The 21,876-nt window shown below is 52.9% G+C and overlaps 1 protein-coding gene across 3 annotated transcripts; it reads right to left on the bottom strand.

The window, feature by feature from the left end:
* Window positions 1-314: 314 nt before the first annotated feature.
* Window positions 315-20,703, bottom strand: PKM (pyruvate kinase M1/2). 3 transcript variants are annotated; one of them, XM_061447374.1, is made up of 11 exons: window positions 20,564-20,703; window positions 15,067-15,236; window positions 14,308-14,399; window positions 11,397-11,528; window positions 11,008-11,194; window positions 9,536-9,806; window positions 9,252-9,402; window positions 7,828-7,980; window positions 4,300-4,466; window positions 1,480-1,661; window positions 315-1,007 (listed from the first exon to the last, which is right to left on the bottom strand). In XM_061447374.1, exons 2-11 carry the CDS (start codon window positions 15,215-15,217, stop codon window positions 901-903), a joined length of 1,593 nt encoding a protein of 530 aa, XP_061303358.1. In that variant the 5' UTR covers window positions 15,218-15,236; window positions 20,564-20,703; the 3' UTR covers window positions 315-900. The 3 variants fall into 3 exon arrangements, with proteins under 3 accessions (XP_061303358.1, XP_061303357.1, XP_061303356.1); XM_061447373.1 differs by lacking the exon at window positions 20,564-20,703 and adding an exon at window positions 15,449-15,508; XM_061447372.1 differs by lacking the exons at window positions 4,300-4,466; window positions 20,564-20,703 and adding exons at window positions 3,653-3,819; window positions 15,449-15,505.
* Window positions 20,704-21,876: the final 1,173 nt, after the last annotated feature.

Below are 21,876 nucleotides of genomic sequence, written 5' to 3'. Positions count from 1 at the left end.
CGCCCCCTCCGCGCACCCGCATTGGTCGCTGCCACCCGCGCCGTGCTCAGCTCCGCTCCCCCGGCCGCGGAGCCTCGCCCCGCCCACTGGCGGGAGGGGCGGGACTTAGCGGGGACCCCCCTCTTAAAGGGCCCGCGGAGCCCCCGGTTACCGGAACGGCAGGAGCCGCTCTCCTCCGAGTCGGGGGAAAACGGGCCCATGGGTGGGATCGCTGCCCCGGGCCAGGGTCCAGGTCCGCTCCCCCCGCTGCCAGCAGGAGAATGACCCCAGGCACCCCCCTTCCCTCCACCCCGAGACAAGAACTGGGGCAGGCGTGGGTGCTTCAGCTTCTCTTTATTGATGGACAGTGGTGCTCTGACTGCCCCAGGGGCCCGTGGAGTGCAAGGTGCAGGAGAAGGCTCTGGGACACACACACACAACTAACATGGTAACAGTGCGGAGAGAGGGGAGTGCAGGGGAGGGGAGCACCCCTCCTCTACCCCCACCCCTGGGACAACCAAGGTGAGGGGCTGGATACATCCCAGATTTGGTCTGTGCCTCCAGCGAGGAGGGGACAGTGGAAGTGTTGGACACCATCACCTCCCCCCTTCCCCATCACCCCAAACCCTGAGGCCAGTCCTACACTGACAAGAACTCACTATGCTGACTCCAACATCGACCAGGGCACGACTTCACTACAGGGAGAGGGTTTAAAAAAAACTAAACACTTCAAGTATGTACTTTTTTAGTGATTTAAGGTCTCTTCCCCCTGCTGCTGCTGCTGCACTGGGTGGTGTTTAGCAACCTACGTCCACGCTAGGGAGAAGAACAGCGCAAGCGATGGCGGGCCTAACGCGAGGGGAGAGGGGAGCGAGGGGAAGGGGGAAGGAAGGTGGGTGGTGCTGGTCGGAGTCAAGTCGCTCAAGGAACGGGCACCACACGCATGGTGTTGGTGTAGCCGGAGCCGGGGCGCCAGCCTGTCAGCACGATGACCAGGTCACCGCTCTTGAAGAACCCACGTGCTTTGCCTAGGAGAGAACAGAGGGAGGGGTCAGAGCTTGTCACATCACATCACCCATCCATGGGGAGGGACACCCAAGTTGATATCAAAGCCCCATCACTGCCCACCCCTCTGTTTTGGGCTCTGTTGGGACAAGGAGCTGAGAATTCCACAGCACGGAACTGGGAGAGGGAACAGGAAAGGAGCCACCCGGCTCTGGGCTTCTCCTCCTTCAGGACAAGCACCATGTTAAAGCCAACCCTGTTTTCTGCCAGAACCCACTCTAAGGCAGCCGTGCCAACCCTGCCGGCCCATTGCCCAAGCGGATGCGGCTGCACTCGTGCAACTGCCATCCCGTTTCCCAAACAGACACCGTTACCACACAGGCAGTGAGCTCCTCTCCCTTTGTCACCGGTCCCCACTGGTACCCACAAAAGCACTTTTGGGGCTCAGGACCCCCATGTCCCAACGCGCCCGATTCCTGGTGTGGCCTCACTCACCAACATTCATGCCTAAGTTAACACGGAGGTCCACGTCCTCAGCCCAGGCATCCAGGGCTGGCTCTTTGCAGAGGACAGGGAAGATGCCGCGGTAGAGGTGTGCCTGGCGCGCGGTCTGGTCATTGCGGGTCACCGCGATGATGGGAGCCCGTGGGCGGTACCGGGACACAAGGTGTGCAGACCTGCAAGGACAACACACAGAGGGTGAAGCACCACGCTACAGGCACGGGGGGAGCCTGTGTACAGCCATAACAGCGCAAGCAGCAGCCAGGTTTGCCCAGTGAACTCCACACACCCCAGGAGGGATCAGAGGATGCCACATGGGAGATGCTGGCAAGAGCCAAGCTCACCAAACAAGCTGGATGCTCCTCTGAATTCCCAGTTTGGCAACTGGGCAGGCCAGCACCCCTGGCAGTGGTGACCATCATCTCGCCTCCGCGTTTAAAGCACCATCTGGGTGTTTTGGTCCCGAAAACAAGCATGTATTTGTCTCCGTTGCTATGTTAAGGTGGCAAGGAGCCATTTATTCCGGCCTCTGCAAGCAGTCCCTGGCATCTCAATGGGGGTCCCTGCAAGCTCCCTCTGTTTTGAGGAGCTCATGGTTCACAAGATGTGAAGAGCCTGCACTGAGGTCATTTGCCTCCCAGCCACGTTCACCTGCTGAAGGCAGTCCCTCCACACACAGCTCTGCTCTTGCACCCAACAGGAAGCAAATGCCACTGAGGCCAAAATTTACAGTGGAAAATTGGGCTTTAAAACACCTAAAAGAGGAAGCAGCACACCCTGGGTGGGGACTGCAGGTTCCTTTTCCCTGGGCACTGCAAATGGAGATGGAAACTGCAGTATTTACAGCTCCATCTTTCCAACAAAGCACATCAGGATCTCCACGAGCTTTTGCAGCCTCATGTAGCGGAGCCAAGCTCAGAACATTCAGGACTGCTGCTCAAAGCAGGCGGTGGCAGCCTGCTGGAAGCCCCCAGACACCCGTGCCAGCTCTCGGCCAATCCTTCCCATGCTGCCTCCAGGCAGCTCTAGGACACGCAGGTACTCAAGGGTTGTAACCGAATCCACAGCCAAAAATATTCAGAGTTCTGATGTCTTCAGAAAGGTCAAGTGTGAGGTGGAACCTTTCACAAGGAACATCACAAGCACGCGGGTGTCCAGACTCGGTGTTACAGTCACTCCTCGTTTCAGCAGGAAGCAGCTGCTTCAAACCATTTGAAGCTGTAAATTTAGGTGAAGGATTCACCGATGGTCCAGATTTTCAGGCAGACCGTGCATCTAATCGCATCTGTTTCTGCTGCTGCACTATCCCTTTGGTCCAAATCCAGTGCAAGCAATTCCAGAAGCAGTATGAGACTTAGGGTCGGACGTGCTTTGGGAATGGGCAGCCTAATTCCTCTAGATAGAAGAACTGATCAGCTCCAGCACCCTTTCCATTGCTGGGAAAGTGAGTCTCTGCTCACACTGCTGGATGGAAATCCCAAACTCTGATGGCTCCAGTGTATCCATGTTGCTGTCACGCACCCGCAGCCAAGGCACTGAGCTCATGTGTGAGCACAGGCAGCACAAGGCTGCTGGTGCCTGCCTGGTCAGTGAGGTTAACACAGGCAGGGGCATGAGGAAGAGGAGATTTCCAACACTCTCCATTTCCCTCCCTAACAATCCTAAGCAGTGCCTCTTCACTCCTCAGGCTTAGGCAAGCAGGGCTGCTGCCTGAAGGGGTCAGCAGGGGACCAAGAAATTGGATGCTACTATGAGAGGCCAAGGCCTTGATTTAAATAAACAAATAAATGAAATGGATTCTGCGTCCACTGAACGTGTTACACCGAGGATTTCTTGCCAAGAAATGTGAACTGATTTTCCCTTGACTCTTCCAGCCAGCACTGCTGGCAGAGATGCCATTCCCACCTGGAAGGGGAGGCAGGGTTTGGTGCTGATGCCACGCTGGCAGAGGCAGGCAGGGGAACGTGGAGGTTCTCTACGTGCAGATGTTCCAGATGTCTGCCCATCTCCAGGGAACCAGCACCGCAGCAGGGAGCTGGGCTCTCAGTCACTGCCAAAGCCTGGCTTCACCACTATGGCTCTCCTTTCAAAGCCATCTTTATGCGAGTCTCCTTCCCCCACCCTGTCACGAGGTTGGCTTGACCTGGGGGAACCTGTCACCTCCTACCTTCCGGACTTGGTGAGGACAATAATGGCCCCACTGCAGCACTTGAAGGACGCTTCCACAGCGCCAACAGCAGCGGCCTCCGTGGGATCACAGTTGAGGGATGTCAGACGACGCAGTTCCTCAAACAACTGCCTGTGAAAGATGGCGGCTTCGGCCTCCCGGGCAATCTATAAGAGCAACACGCGTTCGGGAAGACAACACAACGCTCACGTCAGGCGCCCCGGGCAGCAGGGCGAGGTGCTCCATGGCGAGGTGCCACACAAACACCGTGAGCTTTGACACGGGAGGTGCCAATCAGAGAGCACAGATTATCTGGGGCAATGCCGCAACACGCGGGCACCCAAACAGCACCTGGTTGGTTAGAGAGGAACCAGCTGGTCCTCAAGGTTTCTTTGCTGAACTGGTGGCACCTCCGGAGTCACCTCACCCTGCCGAGCCCACACTCGGTGACATTCATGCCAACTGCCAGGCACTCTCGCTCTGCTCCTGCCTACGGAGTCCCTCCCTGCCACAGAGAAGAAGTCAGCTCAGACCACAGCAGTTGCACAAGGCTGACAGGGCGGCAGCGAACCGCTTGCTAAGCATTGGCAGTGCTAAAAGGGAGCGTGTTCATATTCATGGCACCAAGCCCCCTCTCTGAGCCCTACCTGCCAGACTCGGTCAGAACTATCAGGGCTGGAGCTAAGCACTTAAAAGAGGCCTCCACTGCGCCTACTGCCATGGCATCAGCAGGGTCTCTGTTGTTAACATTGAGGCGTAAAATCTCTTCGAACAGCTGACGATGGAACATTGCGGCCTCAGCCTCACGAGCGATCTGCAGCCCCGAGCAGGAGCAACGGAGGAGGAGAGAGGAAAGAAAAGGAGGAAAGATACACCAGAGGAACATGAGATCACATTAATTGCCTTAATTGTCATAGTAATGCATGCGAGAGGATATTAAAGGTCAAGCTGTGAAGCTCTTCTTGGCTCTCAGGTTGGGAGTTTGCTGAACATAACCCAGTAACAGCACAGCCGCACCGGCTGCTTCACCACAGCACTGAACTGGTGGGCACTGGTCATGGGGCCAGCATTCCATAGGTGGCATTCCTGCTGTGTTTTGGAGCCTTTTCAGAGCAGGCAAACACTGACTGCTTTTCAAGGAGCAGAGCAAGCCAGCTCAGAGTCAGAGCGCTTTGTTGCAGCTGCTTATTACTTCCTTCAGAGACTCTCATGCCATCTACCAGCTTGCTGATGGCCCTGCCCACAGCAACTCAAGAGGAAACCTCTGTGAGTCCATGTCTCCTTCTCAATACCCACCCAACAGCACACAGCACTGCTGGAACAGTTTTCATGCAGCCAGCACACCATCAGTGTGCTTTCAACATCACCCTGAATTTGGGAGACTGTGTCTCTCAGCTTCACTAGATTTAGTTCAGCTTGAGTGCCAGTAAAGACTTAGTTTAACCTGAGAGCCAATAAAGTTTCACCTTCAAGTGCTACAACTTCTCTTTCGGTAATAGAGAAATAAAAATAGGAACAAGTCTTCCTTATAGGGTTGTCACAACATGTTGGGGTGTTTGTACAGTGCCAGACAAGGTAAGGAAGCACATCTAAGGGCTTTCTGTTCAGACTAAGCATTTGCCACAGGTTCAGCGATCTGTTCATCCTCATGTTTTAGAGACAATTCTCATCTCAGAAGGCTGCATTAGCCCCTGACAACCCAATAAAGAAGGCTTCTGGAGACCAGAAAAGCATGCAAAGGTTCATCATCTTTTTGAGGACAACTCCACCCAGTTGTTGCTTTGGAAATTGAGCAGCCACTACACAAAGCATGACGAGTTATCTTTGAGCAGAAAGTGCCATTAGAGTAAATGGCTTTGTCATTAGACCCCTTCCAAATATCAATTTTGCTATTCTAATGTTAATTAATTGCTTTACATGATGCCAGGAATTATCCCTCTACCACAGATATCAGTTTAAGCCAAAGTAGTTAAGTATCTTATGTCTAAAAATACCAGGACACATGTGACAGGCAGGAACAGCAGCCCAGTCCTTAACTCCACACCACCGCTGCCATTACTCACACAGAAATGGCCAGAGGGGTTCCAGCTGTTACACATGCAGAGGTACCAGGGTGAAGGTGGGAGAGAGGAAAACAGCAGCTATCTAAACCTCGGTCCTGTCAGACAGCATGGCCAGGGCGACATCTGAAGATGACTGTGGAATGTGGACTGGAATTGGAAGGAATCTCACTCCCACCAGCAGAAAACAGCCTGCCCAGTATTTGGAAGCTTGCAACTAGAGGCACATGGTATTTTTGTCACAGAGGTGCCAGGTACTGAAGAGCAAATTTGTTTCCAAGAGGACCATGAAAAGGGATCGCTGAGCAAACCACTGTGGAGTCCCAGGAAAGCTGCTGGGACAGGGATGGACAGGTCAGGTCTCTTAGAGGTGCAGGGATACTACACAGAGCAGACCCTGACCTGACAGCCCATGTTTACTTTCTACCCCTCACTACAGAGAGAGCTTTACTTGGAATACTCCAATAGCAGCACTGTATTAAGTACATAAACCCGAAGTGACACCAGTTTCAGGCCAGGGAATGCACAGAGCCCCTCTTCACCAGAGCTCTCTCCCTGCTGTGTCCACCTGGCCATTTCCAGTGGAAATATTCAGCCGCTCTGGCCATGCTGCAGAAGTACAGACCGTGGTTACCCAGGGCACTATTGCTGGGGCTTCTCTCAACTAACACCAAGCCAGTCAGCTCAGAAAGGGGCTGTGCTTCTACCATCGCAGAGTTGGCACCCTGCTGCCTGGGCCATGTTATGTTAAACGAAGTGGATCTGTATTTACTCTTCTGCACAGAAGGTTTAAACCTTCAGTGTTTCTCCAGAGGCCTGGCAGAGTAACACCACAATTCCCAGGTCTGCAGCAAGAGGGAAGCACATGCAACAGATCTTGAGCTCAGGGTACAAGTACAATACAACCTGCCTGAGCCTAGGAATTAATGTCAGAATGGAACCCCAGATAGAAGGCTTCCTGCAGCAGGTTTCCAAGTCTTAGTAGAAAGTCAGCCCTTGTGATTTAGGAGGCGAAAACTGAGGAAGAACCTTTCAGTTGCATCGTTAGTGTTCAGCCTGTAAACCAGCAGCTACTGGTTACATGAAGTCATATTTTGCACTTTCCACTCCAAAACCCCCAACACACATACTGCCCAGATAAAAGATTACTTCCATAATGCACTGCAAACACTAGCTGAGTTGATTTATCTCTATAACCTGAATTGCACATAAAACTGGTGGGAGTTAGCACTGCTGCAAGTCACAGCACTGGTAACTGAGGAGAAGCAACACTTGGGACACTCATCAGGTTTCCATCAGCCGCAGCGCGAGCTGGGTGAACTTGAAGCAGAGCAGAGGTTTCTGGCAGTTCAGGCATGGAAAACCACGGTGCTGTCGGTACTCATGCAATACACACCCCAACCCTGAGCACACAGTGCTGCAAACCAGGCTCAGGAGCCTCCCCCACCCCCAGAGCCAGCCCACACCTTCCATTATCTACAGATAAACCTCTTAAGCGGCTCCTCGACCTTGGAGAAGAGTAAGGCATTTAACATACCACAACAAACAGGGCATTTGAAGAAACTCACGCCAAGGTAATGGCAACCCCCCTCTTTACCCTAGCCTAAACAAGAATTAGGTGTGAGAAATGTGAAGTTGAGATTCTGGAGCACTGCAGTGCAGTTCTCAGCTCTGCCTGGCCATGCTTGGGAGCACGCAAAGTGAGGTTTTTCAGGCCCTCAGGACCACACTAGGTAAAGAAACACTCACAGCGTCAAGAAACAGCCTCAAGCTGCCCCAGGGCAGGTTTAGATGGAGCTGAGGAACAATTCCTTCCCCAAAGGGTGCTCAGGCATTGGAACAGGCTGCCCAGGGCAGGGCTGCAGTCACCGTCCCTGTTCACACACCGTGTAGAGCTGAGGCCCTCAGTGCCATGGGTTAGTGGTGGCCTTGGCACTGCTGGGGAACGGTTGAACTGGATGAGCTTAAAGGACTTTTTAACCCAGCTGATTCCATTGCTTTGGACTGTGAGGTGCTGCCACCCAGCCCAAGCCACATTTAGATCTCCAGCTACCTGGCTCAGGTGGCAGATGGGAGCAATGGAGGACTGCTCCCAGGAGCCAAGGCCGTACTCACAGCGTGCTGCATGCGCACAGCCTCCAGCGGGTAGTCTCCCTTGGCGGTCTCTCCGGAGAGCATGATGCAGTCAGCTCCATCCAAGACAGCATTAGCAACATCACTGCCCTCAGCGCGGGTCGGGCGAGGCTTCTTGATCATGCTTTCCAGCATCTGGAAAAGAGGAAAGCCAAAGGAATCAAGACACTGCAGAAGGAAGCTGCTGCCTTTTCACTAGCGCACTTCAATGTACTTTATATATAGGGCAGAAGACAGAGTGCAGCTTGAAGAATTCTACCCTGTGTACGGGATGGTGAGGGACCAGTACTGAATTAAAGCATCTTCCTGCAAGAAAAAACAACTCATTTAATTTTGTTTCTGTTCCTCATTCACTTCTTTTCCGGGGAGATTTAACCCACACAACACCAATGACCCAATACTCCAACTTTCCAATTGAACTTTCCAGCACAGGGCTTGGCCCAAGGAACTGAGCTCTCTAGAAGCTGAAATCCAGCCATATGTTCCTAAATTAATACCTAGGGGGTGGTTTTTCTCATCTAGGGAAAGGAGAACAGCAAGGTCTTACACCAACTAAAGTCACCTTCATCCAATGCAAGATCTTTAACATGTAATGTCAGAACAGCTGCCACCTGCCTCCTAAGCATTTGCTCTGAGGACAGCAGCAAACAACAGCTTTCACAAGAAAAAACTCCTTCTCATTAGCCCCTTCTCCCAGCAGCCAGGGTCCCTCCACACAACACAGCCTGGCCAGCTCTTCTGTCTTGCCCAAGTGCTCAGCTTCCCCCAGCTGCAGCTCACCACTGGGCAACCACCACTCATGAAACACCACCTGAGGCTGTGTTTCAGCTGCAATACAGGAAGAGGAAGGAGCATGCACCACTGTGACACAGCCCTGCCTGGTGGCTACAGTTTAGAGACAGCTTTTACTTTCACAGCCTATGCACAGAGCAAGTGCAGCCAGGAAACCAGTCCTCCCAGTGCCTGAGGACTAGGCACACATGACATCTACTGGAACCAGTGAAGCCGAGCACCAGCTCTCCTTCTCCCACTCCCTCATGGATCCTTCCCTCATTTCCTTCTGATGCTGCAGTGTGCGCACATCTTTTAATACACCTGGGAACCTTCGCAAGTGTTCTGTTAGACACAGATGTGCTGCTACAAGATGCCAAGGCAAAAGCACATGCCATCTTCTTCCCTAGAATTTGGTTATTCAGCCCAAAAGGCTCATTATGCCTTCAACGGGTAAAACCTTCAGCAGCCACAGAGGTCCTGTAACCTTCCTGGTGAAGATCTCAAACATCTTTAAAGCAGCACCTCAAGCTACGAGCAAACCCTCTTTGCCCTAAGCATCTCACTCTAGCAAACGGTCACACCATGAGAGTTACTGACATTCACACCCTCTTTTCCCATTGCATTTCCAGTACCTGAGTGGCACAGATGACGGGCTTACCAGCCCTGTTGCAGCGCCCAATCATCATCTTCTGGGCAAGGAAGACCTTTTCAGCAGGGATCTCGATGCCCAGGTCACCACGGGCCACCATGATGCCATCACTGGCCTCCAGGATCTCATCAAACCTGACAGCAAGAGAAGAGGTTTGTTACCCCTCCATGCCATTCCGATATCCTGGAATGCCAAGGCAGGAGGAAGAAAACCAAAACCAAGTCACAACACGTAGCAAATGCCACATAAAACTTCCTAAAAACTCACCTGCGCACACCCTCATGGTTCTCAATCTTGCTGATGATCTTGATGTTCTTTCCCTTTTCCCCTAGCACGTTCCTGACAGCATGGACATCAGCAGCTTTGCGGATGAAGGAAGCAAACACTATATCCACATTCTGCTCCACGCCGAATTTTAAGTCCTGGATATCCTTCTCGGAGACTGCAGGCAGGTCGACCGCAGCACCAGGCAGGTTCACTCCCTTCTTGCTGCCCAGCATGCCGCCGTTCTCCACCTCCGTCATAACATAGTCCTTGCCTGAAAGGGATGGGTTCCTACAGTCAGTGTTTACCAGAAGCTGCCTGCTGGAGCTCCCACACCACCTCCCTGCCTCAGAGCACAGTGCCAGTAGCGACCACACACAATAGAAAGCACATCATCTGTCTATGCAGAGCATTTATGTAACACACAAGCTTGCAATTTACCCATGGCAGCACAACAGGCTGGCCTAAAACCCCTCCTGAGCTGCTCTTGGAGAAGATGCCATTTATTCCATGTAGGAGGTTGGGACTGCCTCTCCCAAAAAAGCTACCAGGCTGCCCTTGTGCGCACACAAGTCCTGTTATTCCGAACCGAGATCCTGAAAGCCTCACCTCCATCTCCCTACACTCCAGGATTTGAGGCAACACCTTGAGGCTAGAGTGGTTCAGGCAGCACTACAAAGGACTAATCCCCACCCCTACACTACCAGTTAAAGCCAGCCCTGTCTCTAATCACAAAACTCAGGTCTACACTGTAAAACTAGTTAAATCCTGCATAAAAGTATAAATTAGCCTCACTGAACAGCCTTTGATCATGAGCACTGCATATCCCTTCCACACATTCATCGCTGAAAAGGGGGTTCAGATGACAGTCCAGTGAAACCAGATGAAGTTTTTGGACACTTGCTATACTTGAGGTAGAAAACATTTTGTTCAAATTCTCACTGCAGCATTAAGACCCATTTACTCATTGAATCATACCATAGAATGGTTTGGGTTAGAAGGGTCTGTAAAGCTCATTCAGTTCCAACCCCTGCCACAGGCAGGGATACCTTCCACTAGAGCAGCTTGCTCCAAGTCCCTGTGTCCAACCTGGCCTTGAACACTGCCAGGGATGGGGCAGCCACAGCTTCTCTGGGCACCCTGCGCCAGCGCCTCAGCACCCTCACAGGGAAGAGCTTCTGCCCAAGAGCTCATCTCAGTCTCCCCTCTGGCAGGTTAAAGCCATTCCCCTTGCCCTGCCCCTACAGGCCCTTGTCCAAAGCCCCTCTCCAGGTTTCCTGGAGCCCCTTTAGGCACTGGAGCTGCTCTCAGGTCTCCCCTTCAGGAGCCTTCTCTTCTCCAGGCTGAAGAACCCAAACTCTGTCAGCCCGTCCTTTAATACCCAACTGCGAGCAAAAAAAAAAAACAGTTACCAGAAGGAAAGCACAAATATGTTCAGAGGAAAAAACAGGCATAGCTGAACAGCTGCTACCCACCTCTCTCCTTAACCAGCAAGGAAATCAGACCGTCATCCACGTAGATTTTGCTGCCAATTTCTACGACCTTGGTGAGGTTCTTGTAGTCCAACCACAGGACGTTCTCGTCGCATTTCTCCATGAAGGCATCATCCAGGGTGACTTTGAGCGATGAACCCTTCTTCAGCTCCACTTCTGCTGTGCCGCTCTGCGTGTCAAAACATGCAAAAGCACTAAAAACCAGCACGCAACCACCTCCCAGCCGGCAGCTGATCATCCAGACCTGGGTAGATGGCTCAATACCTTGGCCCACAGAGACACTTTTCATTTGGGAAGGCCACAGGCATATCAGGACATCCAGGCTCACATGGGAAAAAAGACAGGGAGAAAAGGCAGAGAGAGCAACTTACTCCCTTAATGAGTCCAGTTCGGATTTCAGGTCCCTTGGTATCCAGTGCAATAGCCACAGGTCTGTAGGTGATGGGATCAGAAGCAAAGCTCTCTGTAGCTTCTCGCACATTCTTGATTGTGCCCTCATGATACTGGCGAGGAAAGAGATGGAAACTTTCAGGCCATTTCTATACCAACGCTTACAAAAGATATCACTACACACCCCAAAAGCTGCCCCAGCTGACAGCTCTGCTCTTGCACTACATTCTATTTCAGTTGGAGCTTGAGAGTTTAATTCAGACTGAGCCTCCACAGAAGCAGTGCATGAGGATACAGTGGCCTTCCCCACATGAAAGTGGAACCCAGCACTTATACGGTTGTGCCTTCCCTGGCCCCACTTGTAATCCCAGAAGGACAACTCCAGCAGACAGCCCAGGCAGTTAATTTTCCACCAGGACACACACTTGCCATCTTAAGATGGCCCACCAACCAACAGGCCTTTAAGAACACTTCCAGAAGCTCTGCCCCAATACTGACTGCCCATGGCCTTCTTCATGACCCCTCTCACCAGTCCCACACGTGAGCAGACAGACAAGCTTTTTTAAGGACTCTTAAGCTTCAACTTCCCCTGAAGATAAAGGATTTGCTGAGAGCACATTATCTATTTAAGTATTCACATTTTATTTTGAGACCCAAAGCAATCACAGCCGGAAGTTCCAAGATTCCAGCACCACGCACCCAACTTCCCGACTTCCACACGTGCAAAAGCATTTTGCTAATGCTGCCTGTGTCCAGACAGTCAGTTCTGTTGGGAAACTCCCATCCAAATAACCTCAAACAAGCTTCAGATGACCAGCAGATCGGTTTACTTTACTTGCTTAACAACATAAAGAGATAACCTTGACGGCAGATTGTATAACACTTGACAGACTTTTGTAGATAAGAAATACCCTTTCCCCTCTCATTGACAGACCAGCAGCTTTTGCTCTGACTCACCTGGCAGCACCCTGTTCCCCTCATGCCAGCATGTCGCCTGCCTTGACATGAGGCCTGCATGCCCACTTCACGATCACAGGGACAATATCCCAGCACCAGGAAGGCAGGGCCGGAAAAAGCTGTTCTAAAGTTCATGTGTGTGCCCTCAGCCATAGATACACGGTAATAGCTAACTCTAGAGCAGGAAGTGTAATTTAGTTTATTGATTGAGGGGGAAAGCTGAGACTGAGAAGGCCCCAACCCTTCCCACACCACAGTCTAGGTGTGTGCAGTTCAGGAATCCTGCCTCAACGGTGCCATCGTGTTTACCTGGTCCCAGCCTCCAGGGATTTTTACTTCTTACTTTGATAACAAGGAGTAACTTGTTCCTAGAGTCTGGCTTCCTCCAGGGTTACATATGCAGAACAAGAATCTGGGCAGAGCTGGAAGTAAAAGCCATTTTCTTCTATATAAAAAGCTGGCAGCCAGGTGCTAAATCTATTCTGCTAAAATTGAAGCCCTGTTAAATGCTTTGGGCAGACACAAGAACTGAAAAGAACTGAAGCACTCGCAGTGGATGAAAACTCTTTGGGGCTTCACTAGAAACCGGAAAGTTTTGGAGGGACCAGGAGGAGACTCAAACTTAAGACTGGCTACAGCCAACAGCCAAACAGAAGGTGATAGCAAGACCAGACTGCTGTAGCCTCACCTCATCTGTATGAAATGCAGAATTAGACCTCACCCAGCACAGAAAGCCACAGTCCCTGTCCTCGACCTCAGGAAACAAGTGTTCAAACCACAGTGGCAGCTCCACTGGGCAAGAATGGTGTGAGTTTAAGCACTGGCCACCAACTGACTCCCTAACCAGCCAACAGACCCCAGCACCCCTCAGCTGCAGGGTGTGACTGCGAGGGGCAGAGTTACTCCACACTCCCCTTTCTCCCAGCAGATTCTAACTGCAGGCTATGTGCTGACACTACCCCAGGGTCTTTAGTTGAGGTCTGATGGTTTTGCAGTTAAGCACCAGACCTTTCGATTCTGACAGCGCCCTGTGGCCTTTAAAGGCCACAAGGGTGAGAGGCCAAGCTGTTACACCCCAGGAGGCTCATGGTTCAGTAAGTAAAGCCACCTACAGCTGCTACTGGCTACTGCCTGACATTTTGAATGCTGGAGGGCAGCCAGGGTAAAAACAACTCAGCAGGAAGGCTCAGGGTGCCAATTCCAGGCAACCTGGAATGGGATCCTCAGCTCCTCCAGTATCACTGAGCACCTATTTATATCAGTAAGGGCTCATCTGCCACAAACAGTGTTGATTTCTTTTGACCTTATTTCTATATGCACACTGCACCACCTCCCCAGCATCACGGTGCTAACCTCATGACTGCCAGGAGCGCCACCAGAGCAGGTTGGCTGTGCAAAACCAGGAGCTCAATTCTTTCAACTAAGCACAGTAATTACTTCAAATAGCTAACAATTTCCTTTTGAGACAAGGTTATTCATTGATCTCCTTGCAAAACCCCCAGCAATGAAGCAAGACGAGCAACTGGTAGTTGTGTGATCCTGTGAACAGCAGGAGAGGGGTAAATGCTGCTGGCTTCCCATTTTCTTAACTGACAACCAAGAGCTTTGTACAGGGAATGGCAGGACAGGAGGAAGAACTGAAGGGTTTCAGGGAAGGCAATCAAGTTGCCTTTGACACTTCAGTTGGGACTGAAGTGCCAAATATCAGTTACCTGGCTTCCTGGTACAGAAGGGTGTGGAACCATCTTGAACTGCTTTCAAAACTTAACTGTTATCAGCAATTACACAGGCTCAATACGCACAACCAGCATGCTTCCGCCAAAGTTTCACCTTCCCACACCAAGACTAGTCTGGGCTGAGCTGGATTCCCCTCTTCTGTGAGAGACAGCAGACACATGGTCCAGGAAGGCCTTATCAGCTCAGACCCACCCTTACCTCATGAGTGCCGTGAGAGAAGTTGAGGCGGGCAACATTCATCCCAGATTTAATCATTTCCTTCAGCTTCTCCACCGAGCGGGAGGCTGGGCCTAGGAGGAAGAATCACAGATTGGTTTAGGTTTCAACAGGACATCAAAAGCTCATCTAGTTCCAGCCCCCTGCCATGGGCAGGAGCACCTTCCACTAGAGCAGCTTGCTCCAAGCCCTGTCTAACCTGGCCTTGAACACTGCCAGGGATGGGGCAGCCACAGCTTCTCTGGGCACCCTGTGCCAGCACCACACCATCCTCAAAGGGAAAAATTTCTTCCATTATATCTAATCTCAATCTCCCCTCTATCAGTTTAAATCCATTCCCCCTTGTCCTGTCATTACATGCCCTGAAGCACCAAGGAAGCTTGAATATTAACTTTGCAAAAATTATGAGATAACCCCCTCGCAACAGGCTGCTTCATGCGGAACAGAAAAGGTCTAATGGATACAGACTCACTCAGCACTGAACAGATCATATCTGCAGCAGCAAAGATTGTTTTAACTTGCCTTGAGAAGCTCAGCACAGCCTAAGCAGTCCTGAGCTCCCCAGCTACTGGATTCACTCCTAGCAATAACATGGGTTAGGCAGACATGGGAAAATCATGTTCTTTCAGCACACAAGTTCAGCCCTGGCAAGGGATGAAAGCAGAAACCTTCTCCCGATTTCCTTAACAAGTTTCACCACACAGGGCTTCCCAGCTACAATCCTATATAGGAATCACATACCGATGGTGCAGATGATGCCGGTGTTCCTCGCGATGGTTGGCTCCGAGTCAATGTCCAAGCGGCACATGTGCTCCAGGAAGGTGTCAGCCATGGCAGCGTGCAGCTGCTGGGTCTGGATGAAAGCAGTCCCTGCATCGTGGTGCTTCGACATTGTTGCTGGAATCCTGTGTCTGGAAGAGAAGAAAGTGGTGCCAGGTTTAGGAATCACTCAGACTGGTTCATCAAGCAGAGACACCAACACACCCACGTGATGAATATGGAGGTAACAAGCAGGCTGCTACTGGGTCAAGCTATCTTTATGTTCCTACTTGAGAGTCTTAGATACAGGCAAGACATACTTCTATTTCCATGTCATCCCCCACATACACCACCCAAAGCTCACCTGCCTTCTATGCAGATGTTCCCTTCATAGCTTCTCTTCATTGCCAGTCTTCCCTTGGAGCTACACAACGCAATAAAATTCAAGCACTTGAATGCACAGGCAGAGACTGCCTCCTCCCTCCCAGCTCTCAAGTCATTTCTCCTACAGGCCTCTAGTGCACATCCCATTGCAACCAGGGAGCGGGACAGCGCAGCGCGAGCATGACTGTAGACACTCTTACACAGGCAATCTCCTGCTGAGGAACACCTAATCATGGCAATGTTCACCTAAGCTTAACTCCCATCCTTTAAGCCTATGCCAGCAAGTAGACTTGGGCTGATTAAACACAATACCTTGGCAGAGAACACAAAGACTGAAGATCTAATACACTCACAGACTCTTCAACTGAGGACGCTGCAGGTCTGCCCCGTTCCCTGCACTACCCCTCACCCAGAGCAGCAGCAAACCACCACATTTAAAACTGCTGACTTTTCTCAATGTCTGGATGAAAACAACAACTCTCTGAACTCGGGCTCCTTGCCTCTACAGGACTAGAGCATTCCCACAACACAGGAACAGCCTGCAATCCCAGGAGAAACCTGAACTGAAGCTTAACTGTCCACTAGGATGGGAGGAGGCCCATTCCCAGCAGCACTGGTGCCCCTGGGCATTCCTAATGGCTCACTTCTGGCTGCATCATAGTCCCTGTGCTCTCAAGCAGCAGTGGCAGCTAAAAGCTGTCTGTCCTCTTCGACGTGCTCAGGCAAGACTGCTGACTTTCCAAGAGCCTCTGGTAAAAGTGATGTAAGGTGGTGGCTGCTGGCATGGGCAGATCATCAGCTCTGACTTCAAACAAAACTTCCACTACAAACACCATCCCCTGGGCACACAGGGGATATTCAAAGCAGGCTGCTCTTCCAGCATAAGCTGCCTTCACCTAGAAGACAGACCTTTAGTGTGGTGCTGAGGGAAACACAGGCTGCTGTGCAGGTGTGGTCTGCCTGCTTCAAGCAGACATAACCCCCCCCCGCCCAGTAACTCACAAACCAGTGTTAACTGCACACATCAGCCAGCTCAGAGCATCCAGGTTAGAAACAGAGGCACTAATAACCCCGAAAGCCTCGTCAGAGATGGAAGTCACATCTCTGAGGAACAGGCAGGAGATGCCCTGCCATCCTGCCATGTGCCTGCCCATACCAACGCTCCTCCCCTCCCCACGTACGTGCGGATCCTCTCGCAGGCAGCCCTGACTCACCATCGCCCCGCTCCCATGCGGCACAAAGGAGCCAGGGCAGCGAAAACCATAATTTGTCCTGGCAAAACCTCTTTTCCCTCAGCCCTGCCAGAAGCTGCTGATTCACCGGAGTCACAACAAGAAAGTCTGCCCACATAAAAAGCCGGAGAAAGTCCCTTTATTATAGCAAAAGCCGCTGCTCGCCCTGAAACATTGTGTTTTAGCCCTCTAACACTTGCTGCTGCATCCTCCAACACCTGCAGAGCAGCACAAGCTTCTCCAGATGCCAAAAACAACAAGCCTCTGCTGGGAAATCACTTCCACACAGGCGAGTAGGTCTGCATAGCCTCTGCGAATGAGGGATATGAAACAACAGGATCCCAAGCTGGAAACTGCACCCAGAGCATGACTTGGGGGGGTTTAAAATAGGCAATGTGAGCTCTCATGGAAAAACCCCCACCCACTCGAGTCATTTGCAAATATAATTTTAACCCCCCTAAAGTCCTTGTAAGTACATAAAGGGAAGTTCCCAGCCAGAACCCCCTTCACGAGCACTTCAGTGCACTCAGGAAAGTCAATCAGAGACACCATGACCTTGTCCAGGGGGGGAAGAGCAGAAATGCAGCAGCCAAAAAGTATCCCAGACCCGTGTGGCTGCAGCACTGTGCCATGCTAGCAACAACCTTTGCTTTCTAACATTTCCTCCTGCCTCCCACTATCCTGTATCTACAAAGCACCGACTGAGCTCTCCTGGAGGGAGCAGGCTGACAAATATAACAGGAATGTCTGGCATTTCCCACTCTGCCAGGTTTGGGGTTTTTAATTCAAACAGAGGAGCTCGGACTTTCAAGGACGCCTGAAGACACAGAGCACTCAGTCTGGGCTGGGTAATGAAGGGAGGTAAGCAATATCCTACAGAGTCTGAATGCTTCCAGCACCAAATAAATGTGAATTCCTTCCTCCAGGAATAACCATTAAATCCCCACGTTTATTACTTGGGCTGCCTGTGCTTTAAGCAAGATGTCTGGTTATCTCCCTGGCTCCTGAATGTTCTAGAAAGAGCTCATGTGAGGGCAGAGACCTGTTCTGCAGTAGTGAGGTAACTAACTCCAGCCAGCTCATCCTGCAGACCAGAGGCTCCGAAATCACTGCACCTCCTGATCAGATCTGCCCAGGGGGATGGAGAAATGAGCAGAAGCAGCAGCAATCCCCACTCTGGGCCAAGTGTCTGCTGTTATTGGTGACAGAGGGAAGAGGAAACTGCAGCAAGGACTAGCCCCAGGCAGCACCAGCATTAACCATTGCCACACCAGAGATGTTACTGCCTGTGAATGTTGCAGGCAGGCTCATGGCAGGTGATGATTTGGGTTTTACTGGTCAGCCTCACTTACACAACCTCACTGATGCTGCACAACAACGCTGCTTACGCCCAGTGTCCCTGGCCAGAGGCAGGAATGATTTGAGTTAGCACTCACATGAGAGACGGGCAGGGTTATGAAACTGGGCAAGCCTTCAGATTCCCCAAAAGCAGCCCAGAAAAACATCAGATTTGCTCACTGGAGAAACTGAAGTCTCTCAACAACATAAAAACACAGCTCTGTGCCAAGGCAGGCTTTGATGCAGCCTGTCACCCCCTCTTACAGAGAGGGAGGCAACAGCTCTTCCCTTGCAGGAGGTAGTGTTGCACTGTTACACAAGTACAAGATGGCCACCCCAAAGCCATCTCCTTTCTGCAAGGCTGGACAGGACCCAGCAGCCACCACCTGCTCCCAGTTGGTGTATGCTCTCCCCAGCAGCGAACTGCAGCTCTGCTGGGGAGAGTCCCACAACAGTTGCTGCACAGTGGCAATGGAGATGCCTCTGTAGCCTCTTGGAGTTATGGAGCTGGGAGGGTCAGGACAACATCAGCACTTTCCTGCGTGCAGAGGGATTAAGCCTTGCTTTAGCCCAGCCTGCCATTCCCTGAGGGCAAAGATATAAAGGAGACTTAGTAAGAAAAATTGAGTCGAAGTGACAAGCATAAGGTGTTTGGCGACTAAAAAGACTTATCTCGAGGGTATCTGTAGTGTGGGCACACCCACCGATTTAACCTTGAAGGTGCTGCGCTGACAAAGGACAAGGAGACTTCCAGCCTGGCCCCAGGCCACCAGAAACCACCTAGCTGCCTCCAGAAAGCTGTAAAGAAATCCTCTTTGCGTTACAGAAGAAAGTTTTACGGTGGGTTTTCCGTTTGAATAACTCTAGATGGGAGGTCTAGATCCCTGTGCCGCATCTCTGAAGGATGGGGACCTGCTGCGCGCCTGGGCGGCAGCACCAACGTACTGCAGCCCCATTCCTACGTGCCACCATCCATCACCGCGCTGCAGCGGCCCCGGCACCTCCTTCCCCCTGGGAGAAGGAGATAAAGGCCCAGCACGTGGTGCAGCCAGCCCGGGAAACGGCTTATTCCTCTCAAATTACCAGTTTGGTGTGCAGAAAGGGAATTAACGCCGGCAGTGGATCACTCCAATAAACTGGGCTTATCACAAAACTGACGGCTTGGGGCAGATAAAGAAATAGGCAGCCATGGAAAACACAGGCCACAGTCTCCACAAGCTCTTTATCTAGTGAAAGTGAAGTTTCCTGGATAAGTTTTGCAGGCAAAAGACCGCACTGCAAACACGTGGCTCACAGCAGAGCTTCCTGCCTCACCTTTGCTAACAACGCATGGCTTGGAAACAGGTTGGCACTGGCATGAGCCACGAGGCCAGCAAACTTCACTGTTCTACATTAGCCTAAATTCTGCTGTATAAATGGGATGTCAAGCATAAAATTACCTCCTATGGGCTGACTTATTGCACTGAAACCCTTGAGTTTCCCAAGAGGTATCTGGGTAACTAAAAAACCTCTTTGTCATCCAACCTTCAGGCCAAAGCAGGTCAGGCTTAGCAGCAGCCCTTCACAGGAGGGGGTAGCCAGGAAGTTAAGGCATTAACATCACAAAAACCTCCAAAAAGCAGTGATTTCTGTTAACCTGGGAGCCGCTGATAACTAGCTGTCTTATCAGAACAAAGCAGGGCTTTAGAGGCTGCCGTATACTTTTACGAGTCCGAGAAGACACTCCGAGGTTGCCATTGTCTGCCGATAAAAGCACTATTCATGCCTGCAAAGAAGGTTTCAACACGTTTTAAAGGTTTCCACAGTTCACGGGACTGTCTAAATCAATCGGACGTGTTAAAGCAGGCATAATTACGGGAGATGATTAATGCTAAAAAGGCCATCTCTTGCGGAGGAAGAGAGGGAGGGATAAAGAGGCTGCAGCATCGCTGTGAGTCCAGCGAGCCGTACGCTGATTTAAGCTGATGCCCTTCAGAGTCGGCTCTTACGTGAGCGCCGGCACGGGGCTGACGGGGGGGGAGCGGGGAGGAGGGAGATGGGGCGGGGGGAGAGGGAGATGGGGGGGCCGGCACAGCGCTCCGCTCCCGCTCCATCTGACTCAGCCTCCCAGAAGACTCCGGTCCAGCCGCGGCCACCAGGAAGGCGGCCGGGATGTTGCAACCGGGGCCCCGAGCTCCACCTCACAGCATCGCTGCGGGACACACGCGGCCCCCGCCACCCCCTGCCCCGGTACCCGCCTCAAGGACCGACCCCCCCACACACAAACACCCCCCCACACCCCCCTCTGCCCCGGGGCGGCGGGACCGGGATGCTCCGGGCGGCCGGGACTCGGCCGCGGCGCCACGTGCTCGGCGCCGCGAGACCCCCGCATGCGCGCGCCACCACACACACACCGCGCCGCCGCCTGAAGGAGACCCCTGCCCAACGGCGGGAACGGGGATGCCGCTGATGATGGCGGCGGAAGGTGCCGCGGCGGGTACCGCCACCCGCTCGCCCCCGCCCGCTGCCCCTCAGGCCGCCGTTACCTGCCGCAGCCCGGCCTCGCCCCACGCCCGTCCGCTCCGAAAGCCGCCGCTCCTCTGCGCGCCGCCCCGCCAAGGTGATCCCGGCGGCCGCAGCACCGCCCCGTGCCCCCCCAACGGATCCCTCCGCCGACCGCCCCTGGGGCGGGAAGAGGCGGGGCGGCGGGACTCCTTTCTCCGGCGGATGCACACGGCCCTCAAAAACCCGATAGCGCAGCACGCAGCCGGAGCGTGGCCGCCGCCTTAAAGGCGCCGCGCCCCCCCACAACTCTCAGCACCCCGCCCGCTGCGGGGCGCTGGTGGGCCCAAGGGGCTGGGGCTGCGGCCCCTCTCCCCGTGCGGGCAGCGGTGATGAGCGTTTGGGGTTGCGGTGGGCCATCCTGAGCCTCGTAACTCCCCACCCCGAGGATGCTGGGGAATGGGGAATCATGGAATGGTTTGGGTTGGAAAGGACATTAAGATCATCCACTTCCAACTGTCTGCTGTGGGCAGGGACACCTCACACTAAACCGTGGCATCCAAGGCTCTGCCCAACCTGGCCTTGAACACTGCCAGGGACAGAGCATATTGGGGCCCTGATCATGGGGACACTGTGCTGGGGACATGGAGATGGGAGCATGGGGACACCAGGCTGGAGGGCACTCTGGGCTGGGGACCCTGTGATGACACCCTGGGGACACACTGTGGGGCACCGTGTGCCAGGCCCATGGGGAACTTGGGCTGGGGACCCTGAGGATCCCATGCTGGAGGCATTGGGAATCCTGCTCCAGGACCATGGGGAACTTTTGCTGGGGACATTAGGGACCCGTCACAGCCCTTCGGCACTGGTGGAGACATGTCACTGACATGGGGACCTGCCATGCAGACCCCCTGTGGGGACACTGTGCCATCCATGTGGGGACCCAAAGTGGTCACTGTGTTCTGGGACCATAGGGACCTCATACTGGGGACACTGGAAACCCTGTGCTGTGCTATGGGAACACTGCACCAGCCCTATGGGGACCCAAAATGGCCACCCTGTGCTGGGACCATGTGCACCCTGTAGTGGGGATGCTGGGGACTCTGTGAGTGCCCCATGCCAGCCATGTGGGGACCCAAACCGATCACCCCATGTTGGAACTATGAGGATCCTGTCCTGAGGACACTGGGGACCCTGTCCTAGGTTGTGGGCACCCCCCGCCAGCCATGTGGGGACCCAAAATGGTCACCCTGTGCCAGGGCCACGGGGGACACTGAGCCTTGGGGTCTCTATGCTGGGGCACAGGGCACACTGCGGCACACAGCTGGGCCGTGGGGACACGCAACGTGGCCACCGC

Source organism: Pezoporus flaviventris, unplaced genomic scaffold (assembly GCF_033815535.1).
Source record: "Pezoporus flaviventris isolate CSIRO_AGI_PZ_B2104156 unplaced genomic scaffold, CSIRO_AGI_Pfla_v1 ptg000006l, whole genome shotgun sequence".
Taxonomy (NCBI): Eukaryota; Metazoa; Chordata; class Aves; order Psittaciformes; family Psittacidae; genus Pezoporus; species Pezoporus flaviventris.
Note: the sequence above shows the minus strand (reverse complement) of the source record. Positions and strands in the feature narration are given on the sequence as shown.